This window comes from Coregonus clupeaformis, chromosome 28 (genome assembly GCF_020615455.1).
Source record: "Coregonus clupeaformis isolate EN_2021a chromosome 28, ASM2061545v1, whole genome shotgun sequence".
Lineage (NCBI taxonomy): Eukaryota > Metazoa > Chordata > Actinopteri > Salmoniformes > Salmonidae > Coregonus > Coregonus clupeaformis.
Genome location: NC_059219.1, coordinates 12,170,511 through 12,194,862, shown reverse-complemented (window position 1 = coordinate 12,194,862; position 24,352 = coordinate 12,170,511). Strand labels below are relative to the sequence as shown.

Below are 24,352 nucleotides of genomic sequence, written 5' to 3'. Positions count from 1 at the left end.
ATTTTACTGTCCAAGTGTGCAAAGCTCTTCGAGACTTCCCCAGAAAGACTCACAGCTGTAATTGCTGCCAAAAAACGATTCTAACGTATTGACTCATGGGTGTGAATACTTAGGTAAATTAGACATTTCTGTATTTAATTTTCCAAAATGTGCAAGATTTTCTAAAAACATGTTTTCAATTTGTCATTATGGGGTATTGTTTGTAGATTGGTGAGAAGAAAAAAAATCTATTTCATCCATTTTGAATTCAGGCTGTAACAACAAAATGTGGAATAAGTCAAGGGGATAAATACTTTCTGAAGGCACTGTAGTATAGTTTTATCATTGGTCCTTTACCAGTTCATCTTGAAACATAGGAAGGTTATGAGGAAGGTTCGCAATGACTGTGATATGTGGTTGCCTATTTAACTTAGTTGAATGCACTGACTGTAAGTTGCTCTGGAGAAAAGTGTCTTCTAAATGGCCATAATAAAAAAATGTAATGTCCCTGTCTTTGCAGCTCATCGCGGTGCCTGAATACAGGATACTGCTCCAACCGACGCTTCCAGATGAAACAGCATGCAGACTTTGAGGTCATCCTGACTGAAGAAAAGGGCTGGGGACTGAGGGCGGCCAGGGACCTGATGCCGTAAGGCTCTTAGATCTTAGCCATTGATTCATGATAGAACACCCAGGGCTCGCTCTCAATAGATCTTTCCTCGATTTCTCGCATCCCTTCTCCTCGCCTCCTCAAAACACATTGGAGAGGAAGTTCTGAGAGAAACCCCTTGGACCTTCTCCAATACGGTTGAGAAGGAGGCGTGGCGATAGGATGCGAGTAATTGCGAAAAGACAAAATGAGATTGAGCCCTGGTCATTGCCCTAAAAGCTGCACTCTGATTTCATAAAAGTTAAGAGTGGCGCCACAAAGGAGTCTTGCTCATTTTTTCAGTGTTTGAAACAATTTCAGAAACACGTTTGTGCTGGAGTACTGCGGAGAGGTGTTGGACCACAAGGAGTTCAAGACGCGGGTGAAAAAGTACGCTAGCATGAAGAACATCCACTACTATTTCATGGCCTTGAAGAATAATGAGGTGAGACCACTGGAACATTGACGCCCCTTCCATACATATAGTGCACTGAACTCCTGAAATGGGGACTAGGACTAGCTCAGTTGGTTGGAGCTAGGCCTTTGTCAAAGGTAAAAGCCTGTTGCCCATTCGGTGGGCAAAACTGGTTGAAATTAAATGATATTTTCAACCAGTTTTGCCTTTTGAAAATACATATTTGCAACCAGTTTTTCCTTTGAAAATACATAATGTCTACCAGTGGGCATGTTGGTTTTAGAATGTACTTTTCATCAACAAAGGCAGTCAAAGTCTAAACCAGACAGCTACAGTGCCTTGCAAAAATATTCATCCCCCTTGGCGTTTTTCCTATTTTGTTGCATTACAACCTGTAATTTAAATTGATTTTTATTTGGATTTCATGTAATGGACATACACAAAATAGTCGAAATTGGTGAAGTGAAATGAAAAAAATTACTTGTTTCAAAAAATTAGACTAAATAAATAACGGAAAAGTGGTGCGTGCATATGTATTCACCCCCTTTGCTATGAAGCCCCTAAATAAGATCTGGTGCAACCAATTACCTTCAGCAGTCACAACATTTGTTAAATAAAGTCCACCTGTGTGCAATCTAAGTGTCACATGATCTGTCACATGATCTCAGTGTATATATACACCTGTTCTGAAAGGCCCCAGGGTCTGCAACACCACTAAGCAAGCGGCACCACAAAGACCAAGGAGCTCTCCAAACAGGTCAGGGACAAAGTTGTGGATACAGATCAGGGTTGGGTTATAAAAAAATATCAGAAACTTTGAACATCCCATGGAGCACCATTAAATCCATTATTAAAAAATGGAAAGAATATGGCACCACAACAAACCTGCCAAGAGAGGGCCGCCCACCAAAACTCACGGACCAGGCAAGGAGGGCATTCATCAGCGAGGCAACAGAGACCAAAGATAACCCTGAAGGAGCTGCAAAGCTCCACAGCGTAGATTGGAGTATCTGTCCATAGGACCACTTTAAGCCATACACTCCACAGAGCTGGGCTTTACGGAAGAGTGGCCAGAAAAAAGCCATTTCTTAAAGAAAAAAAATAAGCAAACACGTTTGGTGCTCGCCAAAAGGCATGTGGGAGACTCCCCAAACATATGGAAGAAGGTACTCTGGTCAGATGAGACTAAAATTGAGCTTTTTGGCCATCAAGGAAAACTCTGTCTGGCGCAAACCCAACACCTCTCATCACCCCGAGAACACCATCCCCTGTGGGGATGTTATTCATCTGCAGGGACTGAGAAACTGGTCAGAATTGAAGGAATGATGGATGGCGCTAAATACAGGGAAATTCTTGATGAAAACCTGTTTCAGTCTTCCAGAGATTTGAGAATGCTACGGAGGTTCACCTTCCAGCAGGACAATGACCCTACGCATACTGCTAAAGCAACACTCGAGTGGTTTAAGGGGAAACATTTAAATGTCTTGGAATGGCCTAGTCAAAGCCCAGACCTCAATCCAATCGAGAATCTGTGGTATGACTTAAAGATTGCTGTGCACCAGCGGAACACATCCAACTTGAAGGAGCTGAAGCAGTTTTGCCTTGAATAATGGGCAAAATTCCCAGTGGCTAGATGTGCCAAGCTTATAGAAATATACCCAAAGAGACTTGTAGCTGTAATGCTGGGGGGGGGAATGAATAGTTATGCACGCTCAAGTGTGCTGTTTTTTTTTTGGTCTTATTTCTTGTTCGTTTCACAAGAAAAAATATTTTGCATCTTAAATGTGGTAGGCTTGTTGTGTAAATCAAATGATACAAACCCCCCCAAAATTCATTTCAATTCCAGGTTGTAAGGCAACAAAATGGGAAAAATGCCAAGGGGGGTGAAATACTTTCGCAAGCCACTGTATAGGCTGCGTCCGACATGGCACCCTATTCCCTGTAAAGTGCACTACCAGACCAGAGCCCACAAGTTTAGGCTGCATCCCAAATGACACCCTGATTTGGCTCTGGTCAAAAGTAGTGCCCTATGTAGGCTATAGGGTGCCATTTGGGATGCACACAGTGTTCTATCGTTTACAACTGACAGGTAATGTGGAAGGTTACCTGAAACTCCTTTCCTCTGTGTCTTCTCAGATCATAGACGCCACACTGAAGGGGAACTGCTCTCGCTTCATGAACCACAGCTGTGAGCCCAACTGTGAGACGCAGAAGGTATATAGCCTGGGGGCCAGAGAGAGGTCCTTTGCGGTATCTGTCCAGGGTTTCCAGATTTCTATGAAATAGGATCTATAATGAATTACAATGAGTTCAATCGGTTTCCTTCCAAAAAATGGTAATTACCTATGTTAAAAAGCAGCTTTTCTGTGTTTTGAATGGTGTGGGCTTACCCCAACAACACATTGGTGTGGGTGTATACCGCTCAGAAAAAATATTAATGGCGAGTAAACAGCTGATTTTCCAGCTCAGCCAATTAGCCGTCTCGGACAAAAACATGGCCTCATCCTCTGAGGAAATAGCAAGCATTTTTGAAACGGTCTGTTTGAGATATAAGTTTAAGAAGGGGTTTTTTAAGTTTGTTTTCCAGTTTTTTTTGTTTTTTTTTCTCTCATTTATGCTTCGGCCACATAGAAGTATAGGACGAGTCAACAACATTATTTGCGTACGAGTTAACGGAGTATGAGCATTTAAAAGTGAGATTTTCACTGGACGGTTCATTTGTCTTGGTTCAGAACAATATTTGCCTCTACTTTGTTCTACTTTTAGCCTGGTTCCAGATCTGTTTGTGTTCTTGCCAGCTCCGTTGATGTCGTTGTCAAGCCAAATATGGCAATGAGTGACAGGAAGTCTGCATTATAGTACAAACATACTGGCACTCAGGCTACTCTACCAGTGAACTGCATCTCAATCTGTGATTTCATTTGACATTTTAGTTATTTATCAGACGCTCTTATCCAGAGCGATTTACAATTGGTGTGTTAATCTTAAAATAGCTAGGTGAGACGACACATCAGTCGTCTCAAGTACAGTTTCCCTCAACAAAGTATTTATCGGCAAAGTCAAAAAACATTTTTGTTTTATCCTGACATTTCTTTGTGTCTGTATTTCAGTGGACTGTGAACGGCCAGCTGAGAGTTGGGTTCTTCACCTCCAGGACCGTCACAGCTGGTACAGAGCTTACCTTCGACTACCAGTTCCAGAGATATGGGTTAGTGTCTCTCTATCTGCGTCCCAAATGACGCCCCATTCCCTTTTTAGTGCACTATTTTTTTGACCAAGGCCCATAGGATGCCATTTAGCATTAGCTTCTCTTTTGGATTTTAAATGTCTGTTGTAACAATGTTTGACACTCTGTTCTAATACATCACCCTGCTGTTGTAGTCATTGTTCTAATACATCACCCTGCTGTTGTAGTCATTGTTTTAATGCATCACCCTGCTGTTGTAGTCATTGTTCTAATGCATCACCCTGCTGTTGTAGTCATTGTTTTAATGCATCACCCTGCTGTTGTAGTCATTGTTCTAATACATCACCCTGCTGTTGTAGTCATTGTTTTAATACATCACCCTGCTGTTGTAGTCATTGTTTTAATACATCACCCTGCTGTTGTAGTCATTGTTCTAATACATCACCCTGCTGTTGTAGTCATTGTTTTAATACATCACCCTGCTGTTGTAGTCATTGTTCTAATACATCACCCTGCTGTTGTAGTCATTGAAAGCATATAAAATTATGATAAGCCCCTGTTGCTCTCTTGACTGACATATAGCTATGATGAAGTGCTTTACTCCTCCTCCTCTGTACACACCAGGAAAGAGGCCCAGAAGTGCTTCTGTGGGGCTCCCAGCTGCCGAGGCTTCCTGGGCGGGGAGAACCGGGTCAGCGTAAGAGCAGCAGCGGGGAAGATGAAGAAAGAGCGCCCTCGCAAGAAGGACACCTCCGTGAGCAATGCACTTACTACGGTGAGTGTGTGGGTCAGGTTTGGCATTGGCACTCCCTCAGAGTCCCAGGTTTTCCATAAATCCTGTTTTGGAAGATTCCTGGAATAAGTAGGAAATCTGGGAATCTTCCAACAAAGAAATTATCAAAATTTTGGCAAACCTAGTACTGGCTGTCTCTGAACAGGTGCTAGGGAAGTGAGTTGTTGTGGAGTTCATGTCACTATCAACCAAACGGAATATTAAAAGGTCCAATGCAGACGTTTTTATCTCAATATCAAATCATTTCTGAGGTAACAATTTAGTACCTTACTGTGATTGATTGTTTTCAATTAAAATGGTAAAAAACTAACAAATAGCTTCTTAGCGAAGAGCAATTTTTCAAGCAAGAATTTAGCTTGGACTGTTTTGTTTGGGAGTGGTCTGAGCGGAGAGGAGAAAACTACCTGTTGTTGGCAGAGAGGTTTGGAACTCATTTTCCACCTGGTGATGTCGCCAAAACTCCATCCCACCAAAACGGGCTGAAATTTCAGGCGGTCTTTTCAAACAGCTCTTACACTAAAATGGCATTTATCATAATTTTCACAATTTCACAGTATTATTCCAACCTCATAGTGTGGAAATGTATATATTTTAAAAACGTTTTTGAGCTATTTCATAACTCCAATCGAATTATCTGCTGAAACCCGCAGCAGTGATGTTCCGTGTTCCAAATGGCACCCTATTCCCTATTTAGTGCACTACTTTTGATCAGGGCTCTGGTCATAAGTAGTGCACTATATAGGGGATAGGGTGCCATTTGAGACGTAGCCATGGTCTAGCGAGGCAGATACGGGTCCGGTTTGTACTGGCTTTAGGCTAATTGCTCTGAGAGCTCCAGTGGCTTCTCCTTTCCATAAATAACACTGCTACTGAACACAAAAGGACCGGCTATTTTAGTTCTGTGAAACCTTGGCAATGGAGGCTCAAGTCCTCATCGTAATCTGCTACGCTGTTCTATTTTCAGGAATTTGGTGCGATTCACGCCTGAGAACACTTGATAAAGTGGCTTGCGCTCTGCTCACGCTACCAGTGTAGCAGCTAAAAACCTACTGTAGCTGTCCTGTTAATGCTGAGTGTTAATGCTGGTCTGCCAGTGTAGCTGTCCTGTTAATGCTGGTCTGCCAGTGTAGCTGTCCTGTTAATGCTGAGTGTTAATGTTGGTCTGCCAGTGTAGCTGTCCTGTTAATGCTGAGTGTTAATGCTGGTCTGCCAGTGTAGCTGTCCTGTTACTGCTGAGTGTTAATGCTGGTCTGCCAGTGTAGCTGTCCTGTTACTGCTGAGTGTTAATGCTGGTCTGCCAGTGTAGCTGTCCTGTTACTGCTGAGTGTTAATGCTGGTCTGCCAGTGTAGCTGTCCTGTTACTGCTGAGTGTTAATGCTGGTCTGCCAGTGTAGCTGTCCTGTTAATGCTGAGTGTTAATGCTGGTCTGCCAGTGTAGCTGTCCTGTTACTGCTGAGTGTTAATGCTGGTCTGCCAGTGTAGCTGTCCTGTTACTGCTGAGTGTTAATGCTGGTCTGCCAGTGTAGCTGTCCTGTTACTGCTGAGTGTTAATGCTGGTCTGCCAGTGTAGCTGTCCTGTTACTGCTGAGTGTTAATGCTGGTCTGCCAGTGTAGCTGTCCTGTTACTGCTGAGTGTTAATGCTGGTCTGCCGGTGTAGCTGTCCTGTTACTGCTGAGTGTTAATGCTGGTCTGCCGGTGTAGCTGTCCTGTTACTGCTGAGTGTTAATGCTGGTCTGCCGGTGTAGCTGTCCTGTTACTGCTGAGTGTTAATGCTGGTCTGCCAGTGTAGCTGTCCTGTTACTGCTGAGTGTTAATGCTGGTCTGCCAGTGTAGCTGTCCTGTTAATGCTGAGTGTTAATGCTGGTCTGCCAGTGTAGCTGTCATGTTACTGCTGAGTGTTAATGCTGGTCTGCCGGTGTAGCTGTCCTGTTACTGCTGAGTGTTAATGCTGGTCTGCCAGTGTAGCTGTCCTGTTAATGCTGGTCTGCCAGTGTAGCTGTCCTGTTACTGCTGAGTGTTAATGCTGGTCTGCCAGTGTAGCTGTCCTGTTACTGCTGAGTGTTAATGCTGGTCTGCCAGTGTAGCTGTCCTGTTACTGCTGAGTGTTAATGCTGGTCTGCCAGTGTAGCTGTCCTGTTACTGCTGAGTGTTAATGCTGGTCTGCCAGTGTAGCTGTCCTGTTACTGCTGAGTGTTAATGCTGGTCTGCTGTGTCTCCAGGTGGATGAGGAGCTAGAGGCTCTGCTGGAGAACGGGGAGGGTCTGTACGATGAGAAGGAGGTGGTATCTCTCTGCAGGCTGATGGTCAGAGTGGAGACCATGGAGCAGAAACTCATCTGCCTCAAACTTATCCAAGTAAGCACACCTGACCCACCACAAATGAACACATAGGCACCCTATTTCCTTTTATAGTGCACTATATTTACAGGCCCTGGTCATTTGGGATGCACACATTTCAGTTAAAGGTATTCAGTTTGTTTTTATTTTTGTATCCTTCAGAATCAGTCAAGACCCAATAAGTTGTTATATTGTGTATGTGTTGTGTGTGTGTGTGGGGGGGGTGTATTGTATTGGGGAGTGATGTGTGTGGGGGGGTGTATTGTATTGGGGAGTGATGTACAGTGGGGAGAACAAGTATTTGATACACTGCCGATTTTGCAGGTTTTCCTATTTACAAAGCATGTAGAGGTCTGTCATTTTTATCATAGGTACACTTCAACTGTGAGAGACGGAATGTAAAACAAAAATCCAGAAAATCACATTGTATGATTTTTAAGTAATTAATTTGCATTTTATTGCATGACCATAAGTATTTGATACATCAGAAAAGCAGAACTTAATATTTGGTACAGAAACCTTTGTTTGCAATTACAGAGATCATACGTTTCCTGTAGGTCTTGACCAGGTTTGCACACACTGCAGCAGGGATTTTGGCCCACTCCTCCATACAGACCTTCTCCAGATCCTTCAGGTTTCGGGGCTGTCGCTGGGCAATACGGACTTTCAGCTCCCTCCACAGATTTTCTATTGGGTTCAGGTCTGGAGACTGGCTAGGCCACTCCAGGACCTTGAGATGCTTCTACGGAGCCACTCCTTAGTTGCCCTGGCTGTGTGTTTCGGTCGTTGTCATGCTGGAAGACCCAGCCACGACCCATCTTCAATGCTCTTACTGAGGGAAGGAGGTTGTTGGCCAAGATCTCGCGATACATGGCCCCATCCATCCTCCCTCAATACGGTGCAGTCGTCCTGTCCCCTTTGCAGAAAAGCATCCCCAAAGAATGATGTTTCCACCTCCATGCTTCATGGTTGGGATGGTGTTCTTGGGGTTGTACTCATCCTTCTTCTTCCTCCAAACACGGCGAGTGGAGTTTAGACCAAAAAGCTATATTTTTGTCTCATCAGACCACATGACTTTCTCCCATTCCTCCTCTGGATCATCCAGATGGTCATTGGCAAACTTCAGACGGGCCTGGACATGCGCTGGCTTGAGCAGGGGGACCTTGCGTACGCTGCAGGATTTTAATCCATGACGGCGTAGTGTGTTACTAATGGTTTTCTTTGAGACTGTGGTCCCAGCTCTCTTCAGGTCATTGACCAGGTCCTGCCGTGTAGTTCTGGGCTGATCCCTCACCTTCCTCATGATCATTGATGCCCCACGAGGTGAGATCTTGCATGGAGCCCCAGACCGAGGGTGATTGACCGTCATCTTGAACTTCTTCCATTTTCTAATAATTGCGGCAACAGTTGTTGCCTTCTCACCAAGCTGCTTGCCTATTGTCCTGTAGCCCATCCCAGCCTTGTGCAGGTCTACAATTTTATCCCTGATGTCCTTACACAGCTCTCTGGTCTTGGCCATTGTGTAGAGGTTGGAGTCTGTTTGATTGTGTGGACAGGTGTCTTTTATACAGGTAACGAGTTCAAACAGGTGCAGTTAATACAGGTAATGAGTGGAGAACAGGAGGGCTTCTTAAAGAAAAACTAACAGGTCTGTGAGAGCCGGAATTCTTACTGGTTGGTAGGTGATCAAATACTTATGTCATGCAATAAAATGCAAATTCATTATTTAAAAATCATACAATGTGATTTTCTGGATTTTTGTTTTAGATTCCGTCTCTCACAGTTGAAGTGTACCTATGATAAAAATTACAGACCTCTACATGCTTTGTAAGTAGGAAAACCTGCAAAATCGTCAGTGTATCAAATACTTGTTCTCCCCACTGTGTGTGTGTGTGTGGGGGGGGTGTATTGTATTGGGGAGTGATGTGTGTGTGGGGGGTGTATTGTATTGGGGAGTGATGTATGTGTTGTGTGTGGGGGGGGGGTGTATTGTATTGGGGAGTGATGTGTGTGTGTGGGGGGTGTATTGTATTGGGGAGTGATGTGTGGGGGGGTGTATTGTATTGGGGAGTGATGTGTGTGTTGTGTGGGGTGTATTGTATTGGGGAGTGATGTATGTTGTGTGGGGTGTATTGTATTGGGGAGTGATGTATGTTGTGAACTGTATGATATTATGTGGAGGGTGTTGTGTTAGGATTATGATAAAAACATGTATTCTGACTTGCCTTCCTTAATTGCACCTGAGGGGATAAATACATTTGAATTAAATTACATTTTGGGCAACCACGCTGAAGCCCAAATCAAACGAAAATGATTTTTATGCGCGTGAACACGCTGGAATTAGAATGCACAGTAGTGAATGAGAGAAATCAGATGGGCCGCGAGCGTCAACGGCGTCATAGCGCGTCAAATTAGAAAGCAAGTCTATTTTTCTCGCGGCTGCGCGAAGCAATGCTGGAAAAATTAACGGATAAATTGCCAGAAAATAGACTGCATTGTTACGTCTGGAATTGTGACATGTATAGTTAAAACGTGTATATTTAGTGTTAAGTTAAGATGCCAGTGCCAATAATACTGGACATATTTGAAAACAATAGCGTTATGCCAACCTGTGTTGATTTAGATCAGGCATTAGCTTAGACGGGCTACGGCTGGGGAACTCGAGGAACTCTATGTAGAAAGAACGAGACTAGCTAAATTCTTTATGAACTTCTCGGGTGTAGTAGCTACAACTGTCCTCACGTTCTAACGTATATCAACTGTTTAGAGGCAGGCAGGTACGGTGGCTCCTGTAGGACATATAAGGTGAGTCAAAAGAACACACAACAATAATTCACAAGGGCTACATAGCGAACATAACAAATACAACTGTTTATTATGGATTCTCATGACATCAAGTTGGCATACGCTATACAGTGTATGTGAATAGACGCTCTTAACTCGCGCACGCAAAGTTTGACGCCGTTGACGTCGCTCCGTGTGATTTGGGCTTGAGACCCCACAGATACATTGGCACTGAAGGGTTTGAAGTGAGTCTCAGGAGGAAGGTTTTTCTCTGTCATAATGTTGACTTGGTTGTTTGTATGAACAGGATACCCAGAGCCCGTCCTGCCTGAAGCACTTCCTGGACCATCACGGTCTGTCTCTACTCTGGATCTTCATGGTGGAGCTCTCTGAAGCTAAGGGCAACAGTGTCAACAACATCAAACTGCAGTTTCAGGTGACAATTAAATCCATTTGGGGTTGAACTTTTAAAACATTACAGGTGAAGCTGGTTGAGAGAATACCAAGAGTGTGCAAAGCTGTCATCAAGGCAAAGGGTGGCTATTTGAAGAATCTCAAATATAACATATATTTTGATTTGTTTAACACTTATTTTGGTTACTACATGATTCCATATGTGTTATTTCATAGTTTTGATGTCTTCACTATTATTCTACAATGTAGAAAATAGTAAAAATAAGGGAAAACCCTGGAATGAGTAGGTGTCCAAACTTTCGACTGGTACTGTATGTGAGGATACACTTTGGACTAAACCAATTCAGATGATTTTAATTCAAAGGTCCTAGGAATATCCAAACAAGAAATGTATGTTAACCAACTACTGACCATTCCCTGTGTCTCCAGATCATGAAGACCCTGTCAGTACTGCCTATCTCCACTAAGAACATGTTGGAGGAGAGTCATGTCCTGAGCCTCATCCAGCGCTGGGCCCAGACACACACACACTCCCTCCCCCAGCCCCCCGGGGCTGACCAGGACGGCTACTCCAGTGAGAACACGTCCCGCGCCCAGACCCCTCTCAACACTCCCGACGGCTCCTCTGCCTCAGTCGCCAAACTGGGCCCTGAGCTGGACAGTGACACCCCCAAACTGGGCCCTGAGCTGGACCGTGACACCCCCAAACTGGGCCCTGAGCTGGACAGTGACACCCCCAAACTGGGCCCTGAGCTGGACAGTGACACCCCCAAACTGGGCCCTGAGCTGGACAGTGACACCCCCAAACTGGGACCTGAGCTGGACAGTGACACCCCCAAACTGGGACCTGAGCTGGACAGTGACACCCCCAAACTGGGCCCTGAGCTGGACAGTGACACCCCCAAACTGGGCCCTGAGCTGGACAGTGACACCCCCAAACTGGGCCCTGAGCTGGACAGTGACACCCCCAAACTGGGCCCTGAGCTGGACAGTGACACCCCCAAACTGGGCCCTGAGCTGGACAGTGACACCCCCAAACTGGGCCCTGAGCTGGACAGTGACACCCCCCAAACTGGGCCCTGAGCTGGACAGTGACACCCCCAAACTGGGCCCTGAGCTGGACAGTGACACCCCCAAACTGGGCCCTGAGCTGGACAGTGACACCCCCAAACTGGGCCCTGAGCTGGACAGTGACACCCCCAAACTGGGCCCTGAGCTGGACAGTGACACCCCCAAACTGGGCCCTGAGCTGGACAGTGACACCCCCAAACGGGCCGTGTACCGTCGCCTTAAGATCAGCGAGAACAGCCTGGACAGCGCCATGTCGGACGCCAGCAAGGCCTCGGACGGTAAGGAGGAGGAAGAGGAGATGGAGGATGAGGAGGCCTCACGATCTGAGCCTCCAGTGGAGAGCAGCAAACAGGCACAGACCGAGCCGGTGGTTGAGGCCCAGGCCCAGACCGAGCCGGTGGTTGAGGCCCAGGCCCAGGCCGAGCCGGTGGTTGAGGCCCAGGCCCAGGCCGAGCCGGTGGTTGAGGCCCAGGCCCAGGCCGAGCCGGTGGTTGAGGCCCAGGCCCAGGCCGAGCCGGTGGTTGAGGCCCAGGCCCAGGCCGAGCCGGGTGGTTGAGGCCCAGGCCCAGGCCGAGCCGGTGGTTGAGGCCCAGGCCCAGGCCGAGCCGGTGGTTGAGGCCCAGGCCCAGGCCGAGCCGGGTGGTTGAGGCCCAGGCCCAGGCCGAGCCGGTGGTTGAGGCCCAGGCCCAGGCCGAGCCGGTGGTTGAGGCCCAGGCCCAGGCCGAGCCGGTGGTTGAGGCCCAGGCCCAGGCCGAGCCGGTGGTTGAGGCCCAGGCCCAGGCCGAGCCGGTGGTTGAGGCCCAGGCCCAGGCCGAGCCGGTGGTTGAGGCCCAGGCCCAGACACCCACAACGGAGGAGCCAACAGAAGAGCCAGTCACAGAGCTGAAGGAGACACCAGAGGAGGTAATGGAGGTCACAGAACCCAAAGCTGAGAGCCAAGACGCTGAAGATCAGGAGGAGGAGGTGAATGAGAAGGGTGGTGAGGAGGAGGTGAAAGATGAGTGGAGTGAGGGACAGAAGGAGAGCGGAGAGGAGGAGCAGGAAAGTCAGTCAGTGGAGGAGAGTGAGGTTGTGGCGGGAGAGCAGGCCAACATGGAGGTCCAGGAATCATCACAAATTGAGCCAGTTCAGACGGAAGTTACTGAGACCCCTTCAGAGGAGCATCCTGCTGTGGAGAAGGAGGAGACCACCACAGCAGAGACCGGGACTGAAGATGCTGAGAAGGCTCCAGGCAGCCAGGAACAGCCAGGCCAGGTGGCCCCCGAGGTTCCCCCGGAGGTGGCCCCTGGCACTGAGGACACTGCCCAGGTAGTGACCCCAGCCTCGGAGGCCCCTCCACCTCCCTTTCCGGTGGTCCCCGTGGAGCCTACGGCGGTGGGGACGCCCTCGCAGGATGAGGAGGAGGGTGTGTCTGATGTGGAGAGTGAGAGGAGCCAGGAGCCCCAGCTCAGAGCTGTGGATATAGGAGACATGGCTGCTAGGTTACTGGACAGCTGGAGGGACCTGAAGGCAAGGACACACGGAAACACTGATTAACACACACATATACACACACACACTGAGATTATTGTTATTTACATGTGTGGTTTGTGACTCCTCCTTCAGGAGGTGTACAGGATCCCCAAGAAGAGCCAGGTGGAGAAGGAGACACACGGTAGGTCTCTCTCTCTCTCTCTCTCTCTCTCTCTCTCTCTCTGTTACTCTCTCCCCTTCTCTCTCTCTCTCTGTTACTCTCTCCCCCTCTCTCTCTGTTACTCTCTCCCCATCTCTCTCTCTCTGTTACTCTCTCCCCCTCTCTCTCTCCCCCTCTCTCTCCCCCCTCTCTCTCTCTGTTACACTCTCCCCCCTCTCTCTCTCTGTTACTCTCTCCCCCTCTCTCTGTTACGCTCTCCCCATCTCTCTCTCTCTTACTCTCTCCCCCTCTCTCTCCCCCCCTCTCTCTCTCTGTTACACTCTCCCCCCCTCGCTCTCTCTCTCTGTTACTCTCTCCCCCCCTCTCTCTCTCTGTTACTCTCTCCCCCTCTCTCTCTGTTACTCTCTCCCCCTCTCTCTCTGTTACTCTCTCCCCCTCTCTCTGTTACACTCTCCCCCTCTCGCTCTCTCTCTCTGTTACTCTCTCCCCCCTCTCTCTCTCTGTTACACTCTCCCCCTCTCGCTCTCTCTGTTACTCTCTCCCCCTCTCGCTCTCTCTGTTACTCTCTCCCCCTCTCTCTCTGTTACTCTCTCCCCATCTCTCTCTCTCTGTTACTCTCTCCCCCTCTCTCTCTCCCCCTCTCTCTCTGTTACACTCTCCCCCCTCTCTCTCTCTGTTACTCTCTCCCCCTCTCTCTGTTACGCTCTCCCCATCTCTCTCTCTTACTCTCTCCCCCTCTCTCTCCCCCCCTCTCTCTCTCTGTTACACTCTCCCCCCCTCGCTCTCTCTCTCTCTTACTCTCTCCCCCTCTCTCTCCCCCCCTCTCTCTCTCTGTTACACTCTCCCCCCCTCGCTCTCTCTCTCTGTTACTCTCTCCCCCCTCTCTCTCTCTGTTACTCTCTCCCCCTCTCTCTCTGTTACTCTCTCCCCCCCTCTCTCTCTGTTACACTCTCCCCCTCTCGCTCTCTCTCTCTGTTACTCTCTCCCCCCTCTCTCTCTGTTACTCTCTCCCCCCTCTCTCTCTGTTACGCTCTCCCCCTCTCTCTCTCTCCCCCTCTCTCTGTTACGCTCTCCCCATCTCTCTCTCTCTTACTCTCTCCCCCTCTCTCTCCCCCCTTTCTCTCTCTGTTACACTCTCAACCCTCTCGCTCTCTCTCTGTTACTCTCTCCCCCTCTCTCTGTTACTCTCTCCCCCTCTCTCTGTTACTCTCTCCCTCTCTCTCTCTGTTACTCTCTCTCTCTCTGTTACTCTCTCTCCCCCTCTCTCTCTCTGTTACACTCTCCCCCTCTCTCTGTCACTCTCTGTTACTCTCTCTCTCTCTCTGTTACTCTCTCCCCCCTCTCTCTCTCTGTTACTCTCTCCCCCTCTCTCTGTTACCCTCTCCCCATCTCTCTCTCTCCCCCTCTCTCCCCCCCTCTCTCTCTCTGTTACACTCTCCCCCTCTCGCTCTCTCTCTGTTACTCTCTCCCCCCTCTCTCTCTGTTACTCTCTCCCCCCCTCTCTCTCTGTTACTCTATCCCCCTCTCTCTCTCCCCCTCTCTCTCTCTCTGTTACTCTCTCCCCCTCTCTCTGTTACTCTCTCCCCCCTCTCTCTCTCTGTTACTCTCTCTCCCCCTCTCTGTTACTCTCTTCCCCCCTCTCTCTCGCTGTTACTCTCTCCCCCTCTCTCTCTCTCTGTTACTCTCTCTCCCCCTCTCACTCTCTGTTACTCTCTCTCCCCCTCTCACTCTCTGTTACTCTCTCCCCCTCTCTCTCTCTGTTACTCTCTCCCCCTCTCTCTCTCGGTTACTCTCTCCCCCTCTCTCTCTCGGTTACTCTCTCCCCTCTCTCTCTCTCGGTTACTCTCTCCCCCTCTCTCTCTCTCGGTTACTCTCTCCCCCTCTCTCTCTCTCGGGTTACTCTCTCCCCCTCTCTCTCTCTCGGTTACTCTCTCCCCCTCTCTCTCTCTCAGTTACTCTCTCCCCTCTCTCTCTCTCGGTTACTCTCTCCCCCTCTCTCTCTCTCGGTTACTCTCTCCCCCTCTCTCTCTCTCGGTTACTCTCTCCCCCTCTCTCTCTCTCGGTTACTCTCTCCCCCTCTCTCTCTCTCGGTTACTCTCTCCCCCTCTCTCTCTCTCGGGTTACTCTCTCCCCCTCTCTCTCTCTCGGTTACTCTCTCTCTCGGTTACTCTCTCTCTCTCGGTTACTCTCTCTCTCGGTTACTCTCTCTCTCTCGGTTACTCTCTCCCCCTCTCTCTCTCTCTCGGTTACTCTCTCTCCCCCTCTCTCTCTCTCGGTTACTCTCTCCCCCCCTCTCTCTCTCTCGGTTACTCTCTCCCCCTCTCTCTCTCTCTCGGTTACTCTCTCCCCCTCTCGGTTACTCTCTCCCCCCTCTCTCTCTCTCTCGGTTACTCTCTCCCCCTCTCTCTCTCTCTCGGTTACTCTCTCCCCCTCTCTCTCTCTCTCGGTTACTCTCTCCCCCTCTCTCTCTCTGTTTCTCTCTCCCCCTCTCTCTCCCCCTCTCTCTCTCTGTTACTCTCTCCCCCTCTCTCTGTTACTCTCTCTCCCCCTCCCTCTCTCTCTCTCTCTCTCTCTCTCTGTTACTCTCGCTAGCTCTGTGTCCACATCTGTTACATCGTAGGGCGGCAGGTAGCTTAGTGGTTAAGAGCGTAGTGCCAGTAACCGAAAGGTCGCTGTTTCTAATCCCCGAGCCGACTAGGTGAAAAATCTGTCTGTGCCCTTGAGCAAGGCACTTAACCCTAATTGCTCCTGTAAGTCGCTCTGGATAAGAGCATCTGCTAAATTACTCAAATGTAATGTAAAATGTAACACTTTATTTTCAGCAGTGCTAACAGCCTACCATTTGATGAGGCTTTAACCTGTTTGATTGTCCCATGTATACAGATCGTAGTCGAGACCGAGACGCTGCCCTGGCCCCGGCTCGCACCCCCTCCGGTAGCCGAGAACGGGAACGGGAACGGGAACGGGAGAGGGAGCGGGACAAGGAGAGGGACAGGGAACGAGATCGAGACAGGGAGCGTGACAGGGAGCGTGACAGGGAGCGTGACAGAGAGAGGGACAGAGATTGGGAGCGAGACAGGGAGCGAGACAGGGAGAGGGACAGGGAGAGGGACAGAGAGAGAGACTGGGACAGAGACTCTGAGAAGACACCCCGCAGCACAGAGAGACGGAGGAGACGTGCCTCCACCTCCCCCCCGCCCTCAGCCTACGAGCGGAGCAGCAGGCGTAACGAGGACCGGTAGGACTGGCTGTGGAACACCAAAATGCTCATATAGAGACTGACTAGCTATGGATGATCAAATGTCCTTTTGATTAGAAATTCAATTCAGTCATAAGTCATTCTATAACAGTGCAACGTTTTTGTAAACAAAACTATTGTAGACTTTAGGCTCCTTTTCAAATTGCACCCTGTCCCCAGAAGTAGTGTACTATAGGGAATACGGTGCCATTTGGGATGCAGGCCAAAACTATTGTAGACTTTTAGAAATGTCTGTAGTGTTCTGTTGATCTCCGTAGACGGTAGTATTGACTGTGTGTTTCTAGGTTTGACCTGGCTAACAGCAGTAAGAAGAGCCGTAGCATCACCAAGGAGCGCACCAAGCTGTCTACAGAGGAGCGCAGGAAGCTGTTTGAACAGGAGGTGGCCCAGCGTGAGGCCCAGAAACAACAACAACAGTTACAGCAGCAACAACAACAACAACAGCAGCAGCTCCAGACTCTAGCCTACGATGCAGCCCTGACCTACACTACCAGCCCAGCTGGCTTCCTTCACTACCCCCCCGGCTACCCCCTCCAGACCTACGTGGACCCCATCAACCCCAACGCAGGCAAGGTGTTGCTGCCTACCCCTCCTGTGGAGCCCCTGGTCCCAGCCACCCTGGCCTTCGAGCAGACCCCTCCCCAGGCTCTGATCACCGAGCTGGGCATGACCTCTCCCTCCTCCACCTCCCAGGCCCCTCCAGTCCCCCAACACATCCAGCAACCCACCGCCCCTCTGGATCTCCACCGTGGCACGCCCCAGCAGTACACCCTGCAGCCCAGCGTGGCAGGCCAGGACCCTGGTGTAGCCGTCCTGTCAGTGCCTGCCGTGTCGGCGCCCCCTCAGGTGCTCTATTTTTATATTTGTGATGATTTTAATGGGTTTTTTATTGCTTTTATCCCAAAGTGACTTTCAACGTTTTAAAAAGCGCTGGAAATAACATTTGTTATTATTCAGGGCTCCAGAGTGCTACCATTTGGTTTCATTTTGCAACCCTTTGACTTGGCTGTGTGAGTTACATTTTTAATTTGCCGCATCAGTGCGAGTTGCAAATTCTATCTGGTCCCCTAACTCAACGTCCTGTATTCTTCTAATATTGTTGTAGGCTTCGGCGGGCCAGGGGAGTTACACCACGCTGTGGGACCCTACCACCCAGCAGGCTGTGACAGTACAGACCCAGATAGCACCACAGTACCAGGTTGTCCCAGCACCTCCTCCCACCCAGACAGCCATCTACTATCAGGGCCAGCCCTGTCAGACCATCTACAGTATCCCCACTGCCTACCCACAGGCCAACACGCCTGTCCTGCAGGTAGGCTCACGCTGCACAGTGTACTGAACAGTCAACACATATCGCCTTGCGTTGATAAAGGCTTCCAAGCAACTCAGGCTGAAAGACCTGTTTTCATGACTAGATCTGAAGGATTCTCTCTATTTCAGTATCTGTGTGAAATCTGTGACCTCTGTGTGTCTATCAAATCCTGTTCTGGCTAGGCGTACTCTGATCCGGCTGCCAGCTACCTCCATGGTCAGCCGGTGTACACAGGTCACCAGCAGGGAGTGGTGGTTCAGCAGGGGGGCACGGTCACTACCATAGTCACCTCACAGACTGTCCAGCAGGTAAGGGAGGCCTGCAGCTACACAACCAGACCCAGACGCATGAACACTGATGAAATTATATATCCATTCATCGTTGTCCGTATTTGTCTGTCAAAACCTCAACCAAAAGTCAATACTTTCAGACTAGTTGCGTACTCACAACGGTCGACATATTGTGCATCATCTCAGTTGTCCGTCGTCCGTCAGTGGTTGACTCCCGTTCAAAAAAAAAAAACATTGGCTCACTACATCATACACCAAATCTGTCTGCCCGTACCCTACCCCAAGGTAGCCACAAGGGGGAGGCAGTGTGTGCATCAAAACATGATAGTCAGTCTTGATTCTTGTCCATCACAGTGAAGAGAGGTTTGCAGATTCATACTGTTTTCTATCATGATGTAGGCCTAGTAAACAGTTGTTTTTTTAATCACTCCAGGAGACTTGATGTATCTTCACCTGCCTCTTTTTTCTTCTGTCCAGGAGATGCCCAACACTGTGTTAGTCCCCAACAGTATGATAGACCTGCCGCCTCCCTCTCCTCCCAAACCCAAAACCATCGTCCTGCCCCCCAGCTGGAAGGTAGCACGGGACGGAGAGGGAAAGATCTACTATTACCACGTCATCACCAGGTAGGCTACACATGGCCTCCTGTGTCTGTCATCACCAGGTAGGCTACACATGGCCTCCTGTGTCTGTCATCACCTGGTAGGCTACACATGGCCTCCTGTGTCTGTCATCACCAGGTAGGCTACACATGGCCTCCTGTGTCTGTCATCACCTGGTAGGCTACACATGGCCTCCTGTGTCTGTCATCACCTGGTAGGCTACACATGGCCTCCTGTGTCTGTCATCACCTGGTAGGCTACACATGGCCTCCTGTGTCTGTCATCACCTGGTAGGCTACACATGGCCTCCTGTGTCTGTCATCACCTGGTAGGCTACACATGGCCTCCTGTGTCTGTCATCACCTGGTAGGCTACACATGGCCTCCTGTGTCTGTCATCACCTGGTAGGCTACACATGGCCTCCTGTGTCTGTCATCACCTGGTAGGCTACACATGGCCTCCTGTGTCTGTCATCACCTGGTAGGCTACACATGGCCTCCTGTGTCTGTCATCACCTGGTAGGCTACACATGGCCTCCTGTGTCTGTCATCACCTGGTAGGCTACACATGGCCTCCTGTGTCTGTCATCACCTGGTAGGCTACACATAGCTGTGGTTCATGTAAGTCACTCCCTGTGTGACTGCCTCTACCTACCTGTCTGTCTCTGTCTGCCTGTCTATCTGTCTGCTTTTGTGACTGTGTGTCTGTCAGCTTGTCTGTCTGCCTGCCTGACTGCACATGTCTGACTGCGTGTGTGTGTTTGTCTGTGTGTCTGGCTGCGTTTTGTCTGCCTGGAAATGTGTGACTGTGTCTTATTGTGTGTATCTCCCCCCCAGGCAGACTCAGTGGGATCCTCCCAGCAGCTGGGACGGGGCCAGTGAAGACGCCCACAGCTTAGACCACGAGGCTGAGATGGACCTGGGGACGCCCACCTACGACGAGAACCCCTCCAAGGTGACCTTTGACCCTGAAAACACACAGGCCAAGGCCTTTAAAATGCATCCTTCCTTCCTTCCTTGATATAATCACTAGCTAGGTTTCCATCCAATTGGCGATAGATTTTCATGCCAATATTCTAAAATCTGCATAAAAACCATATGCGCATTTTCCCTTCAGAGATGTTTCCATCAAATTGACTTGTTGCAGATGAAAGGCTGTGCGTGATGGCATAGTGCACATGAAATACTTTTTTTCCTGTGTACCGAAATAATAAATACAAGTTAAATGGGTTTCCATCACAATTTACACTCTACTGATGGTTTTGACACAATGTTTTTCGTTATACAGCGAGTGTGCCCACCCTGTTAGCGCTGTTGGCTAGAGTGTGCCCACCCTGTTAGCGCTGTTGGCTAGAGTGTGCCCACCCTGTTAGCGCTGTTGGCTAGAGTGTGCCCACCCTGTTAGCGCTGTTGGCTAGAGTGTGCCCACCCTGTTAGCGCTGTTGGCTAGAGTGTGCCCACCCTGTTAGCGCTGTTGGCTAGAGTGTGCCCACCCTGTTAGCGCTGTTGGCTAGAGTGTGCCCACCCTGTTAGCGCTGTTGGCTAGAGTGTGCCCACCCTGTTAGCGCTGTTGGCTAGAGTGTTCCCACCCTGTTAGCGCTGTTGGCTAGAGTGTGCCCACCCTGTTAGCGCTGTTGGCTAGAGTGTGCCCACCCTGTTAGCGCTGTTGGCTAGAGTGTGCCCACCCTGTTAGTGCTGTTGGCTAGTGTGCCCACCCTGTTAGCGCTGTTGGCTAGAGTGTGCCCACCCTGTTAGCGCTGTTGGCTAGAGTGTGCCCACCCTGTTAGTGCTGTTGGCTAGTGTGCCCACCCTGTTAGCGCTGTTGGCTAGAGTGTGCCCACCCTGTTAGCGCTGTTGGCTAGAGTGTGCCCACCCTGTTAGCGCTGTTGGCTAGAGTGTGCCCACCCTGTTAGCGCTGTTGGTTAGAGTGCACGTATAGCCTACATAATGGGATTATTATTATGGACAAAAGAGCGAGATTCTTTTTATTTGTCAAATGGCAGCCAAGCATAGATTATTATGTCACCAGAATAAGACCCTGGATATTTATTGGAAAGGAGCATCCAGCTCATCACCTTGCCCTTTCACCACCCTGTGAAGTTCATCATAACTTATTTCATCTGTAGCCTAATAAACTACATGGTTTCCTGACGAGTCGTAGTGGGAGGGCCACACGTCATCGCGTGACTCCAAGTTTACTTCGATATGATGGTTATTATATCAATATTTGAGCATAAAAGCGATTCCGCCAACATGTCTCGCATAATTCATTTTACCGATGCAAAAAGAGTGTTTTTTGTTTTGTTGACATTTGAAACGTTTACCGAAAATGTTCTGTTTCCATCAGGCCTGTCGTGACATTTTTTATCTGACATGTACTTTACTCGCATTGGATGGAAACCTGGTTACTGATCTGGATGTCAGTTGATAGATGAAAACATGGCTTCCTCCCATCTCATTACTTTCACCAATCTGACTGGTAGGTCAGTGATTTCCAGAAGGGAGGGAGGAGGGTGGGTGGTTTTTAAGGTATTTGAATAGGGCCCAAATCTCATGTTTGAATCAGATTCACGCAGGACTCTTGTCAAATGTACTGCACTGTCCAGGGACTAGCGTGTCATTTGTCCACAGGACATCGTCAGCAGATTTCCATACATTCAGTGTTTAGGCCCTCGCCCCCTAGTGGTGTGAGGCTGGGAGTAGAAACCCTAGCCTCACACCAGAGCTACTCTAACTCATCTGTTCAAATAGTTTGTTTATTTTCGTTTGCTTCCCAGAATGCTTGCGTGCGAAACATGATGATAGTGTTCCTCCCATCAGTTAATTGAAGATGTTGCAAAAGTGATTATTTTCAGCTGTGGGTTGGTTGGTTGGTTCATCTCTGGGATAGAGAAAATGAACCCCCTCAAGGGCCTCTAGTCTAGAGCGTCAGACAGAGGCTGCATCCCCAAATGGCACCCTATTCCCTACATAGTGCACCACTACCCTATAGGCCCTGGTCTAAAGTAGTGCACTATATATGGGAGAGGGTGCCATTCGGGACGCACACTATACCTCTAGCTGGAGGTGCAGTGGATCACATCTTAAAAGAGCTTCATCAACATCTGAAGGTGGTGGTGATCTAGGTTTAGGAGCAGAAGAGGAGACCATCCAAACCCACACATCATTCCTGCTTCGCTCCCATACCTCCCTCCTCAGGCCCAGGTTGCATCCCAAATGGCACCCTATCCCCAGATAACACACTACACCCTATGGGCCCTGTTCAAAAGTAGTGCACTATATATGGAATAGGGTGTCATTTGGGATGTAGACTCGGGCTCAGACAGCTGGCTGTCCTCTAGGTACTCAGTCAGGGTGGGATGGCTTGACTCCTCTTCTCTGTAGTTTCTGTCCCATTCTCCTTCTGCCTGGCTCGTCTGTCTGTCTGCCTGGCTCGTCTGTCTGCCTGGCTCGTCTGTCTGCCTGGCTCTCTCTGTATCTCTCTCTCCCTCTCTCAATTCAATTTTAATATAAGGGGCTTTATTGGCATGGGAAACGTATGTTAACATTGCCAAAGCAAGTGAAATAGATAATAAACAAAAGTGAAATAAACAATAAAAAATTAATAGTAAACATTACACTCACAAAACTTCCAAAAGAATAAAGACATTTCAAATGTCATATTATGATTATATACAGTGTTGTAACAATGTGCAAATAGTTAAAGTACAAAAGGGAAAATAAATCAACATAAATATAGGTTGTATTTACAATGGTGTTTGTTCTTCACTGGTTGCCCTTTTCTTGTGGCAACAGGTCACCAATCTTGCTGCTGTGATGGCACACTGTGGTATTTCACCCAATAGATATGGAAATTTATCAAAATTGGATTTGTTTTTTAATTCTTTGTGGGTCTGTAATCTGATGGAATATGTGTCTCTAATATGGTCATACATTTGGCAGGTTAGGAAGTGCAGCTCAGTTTCCACCTCATTTTGTGGGCAGTGTGCACATAGCCTGTCTTCTCTTGAGAGCCAGGTCTGCCTACGGCGGCCTTTCTCAATAGCAAGGCTATGCTCACTGAGTCTGTACATAGTCAAAGCTTTCCTTAAGTTTGGGTCAGTCACGGTGGCCAGGTATTCTGCCACTGTGTACTCTGTTAGGGCCAAATAGCATTCTAGTTTGCTCTGTTTTTGTGTTAATTCTTTCCAATGTGTCAAGTAATTCTCTTTTTGTTTTGTCAGGATTTGGTTGGGTCTAATTGTGTTGTTGTCCTGGGGCTCTGTGGGGTCTGTTTGTGTTTGTGAACAGAGCCCCAGGACCAGCTTGCTTAGGGGGCACTTCTCCAGGTTCATCTCTCTGTAGATAATGGCTTTGTTATGGAAGGTTTGGGAATCGCTTCCTTTTAGGTGGTTGTAGAATTTTAACAGCTCTTTTCTGGATTTTGATAATTAGCGGGTATCGGCCTAATTCTGCTCTGCATGCATTATTTGGTGTTTTACGTTGTACACAGAGGATATTTTTGCTGAATTCTGCATGCAGAGTCTCAATTTGGTATTTGTCCCATTTTGTGAATTATTGGTTGGTGAGTGGACCCCAGACCTCACAACCATAAAGGGCAATGGGTTCTATAACTGATTCAAGTATTTTTAGCCAGATCCTAATTGGTATGTCGAATTTTATGTTCCTTTTGATGGCATAGAAGGCCCTTCTTGCCTTGTCTCTCAGATCATTCACACCTTTGGAAGTTACAGTGGGGAAGAGTATTTAGTCAGCCACCAATTGTGCAAGATCTCCCACTTAAAAAGATGAGAGAGGCCTGTAATTTACATCATAGGTACACGTCAACTATGAGACAAATCGAGAAGAAAAAAATCCAGAAAATCACATTGTAGGATTTTTTATGAATTTATTTGCAAATTATGGTGGAAAATAAGTATTTAGTCACCTACAAACAAGCAAGATTTCTGTCTCTCACAGACCTGTAACTTCTTCTTTTAAGAGGCTCCTCTGTCCTCCACTCGTTACCTGTAGTGATGGCACCTGTTTGAACTTGTTATCAGTATAAAAGACACCCGTCCACAACCTCAAACAGTCACACTCCAAACTCCACTATGGCCAAGACCAAAGAGCTGTCAAAGGACACCAGAAACAAAATTGTAGACCTGCACCAGGCTGGGAAGACTGAATCTGCAATGGGTAAGCAGCTTGGTTTGAAGAAATCAACTGTGGGAGCAATTATTAGGAAATGGAAGACATACAAGACCACTGATAATCTCCCTCGATCTGGGGCTCCACGCAAGATCTCACCCCGTGGGGTCAAAATGATCACAAGAACGGTGAGCAAAAATCTCAGAACCACACGGGGGACCTAGTGAATGACCTGCAGAGAGCTGGGACCAAAGTAACAAAGCCTACCATCAGTAACACACTACGCCGCCAGGGACTCAAATCCTGCAGTGCCAGACGTGTCCCCCCTGCTTAAGCCAGTACATGTCCAGGCCCGTCTGAAGTTTGCTAGAGTGCATTTGGATGATCCAGAAGAGGATTGGGAGAATGTCATATGGTCAGATGAAACCAAAATAGAACCTTTTGGTAAAAACTCAACTCGTCGTGTTTGGAGGACAAAGAATGCTGAGTTGCATCCAA

General features: G+C 48.4%; 1 protein-coding gene across 1 annotated transcript in view; it reads left to right on the top strand.

Moving 5' to 3' along the window:
• The window catches only part of LOC121542806 (histone-lysine N-methyltransferase SETD2), a 47,418-nt gene that overhangs the window by 11,969 nt on the left and 11,097 nt on the right, over nucleotides 1-24,352 (top strand). The window contains exons 6-22 of the mRNA XM_045208321.1: nucleotides 500-628; nucleotides 950-1,073; nucleotides 3,180-3,257; nucleotides 4,154-4,251; nucleotides 4,855-5,005; nucleotides 7,244-7,378; nucleotides 10,452-10,580; nucleotides 10,988-11,634; nucleotides 11,684-12,172; nucleotides 12,259-13,138; nucleotides 13,235-13,283; nucleotides 16,146-16,500; nucleotides 16,806-17,367; nucleotides 17,627-17,833; nucleotides 18,016-18,141; nucleotides 18,601-18,749; nucleotides 19,562-19,679. Of these exons, the coding sequence (XP_045064256.1) occupies nucleotides 500-628; nucleotides 950-1,073; nucleotides 3,180-3,257; nucleotides 4,154-4,251; nucleotides 4,855-5,005; nucleotides 7,244-7,378; nucleotides 10,452-10,580; nucleotides 10,988-11,634; nucleotides 11,684-12,172; nucleotides 12,259-13,138; nucleotides 13,235-13,283; nucleotides 16,146-16,500; nucleotides 16,806-17,367; nucleotides 17,627-17,833; nucleotides 18,016-18,141; nucleotides 18,601-18,749; nucleotides 19,562-19,679 (4,426 nt within the window). The remainder of the gene's footprint in view (nucleotides 1-499; nucleotides 629-949; nucleotides 1,074-3,179; nucleotides 3,258-4,153; nucleotides 4,252-4,854; nucleotides 5,006-7,243; nucleotides 7,379-10,451; nucleotides 10,581-10,987; nucleotides 11,635-11,683; nucleotides 12,173-12,258; nucleotides 13,139-13,234; nucleotides 13,284-16,145; nucleotides 16,501-16,805; nucleotides 17,368-17,626; nucleotides 17,834-18,015; nucleotides 18,142-18,600; nucleotides 18,750-19,561; nucleotides 19,680-24,352) is intronic.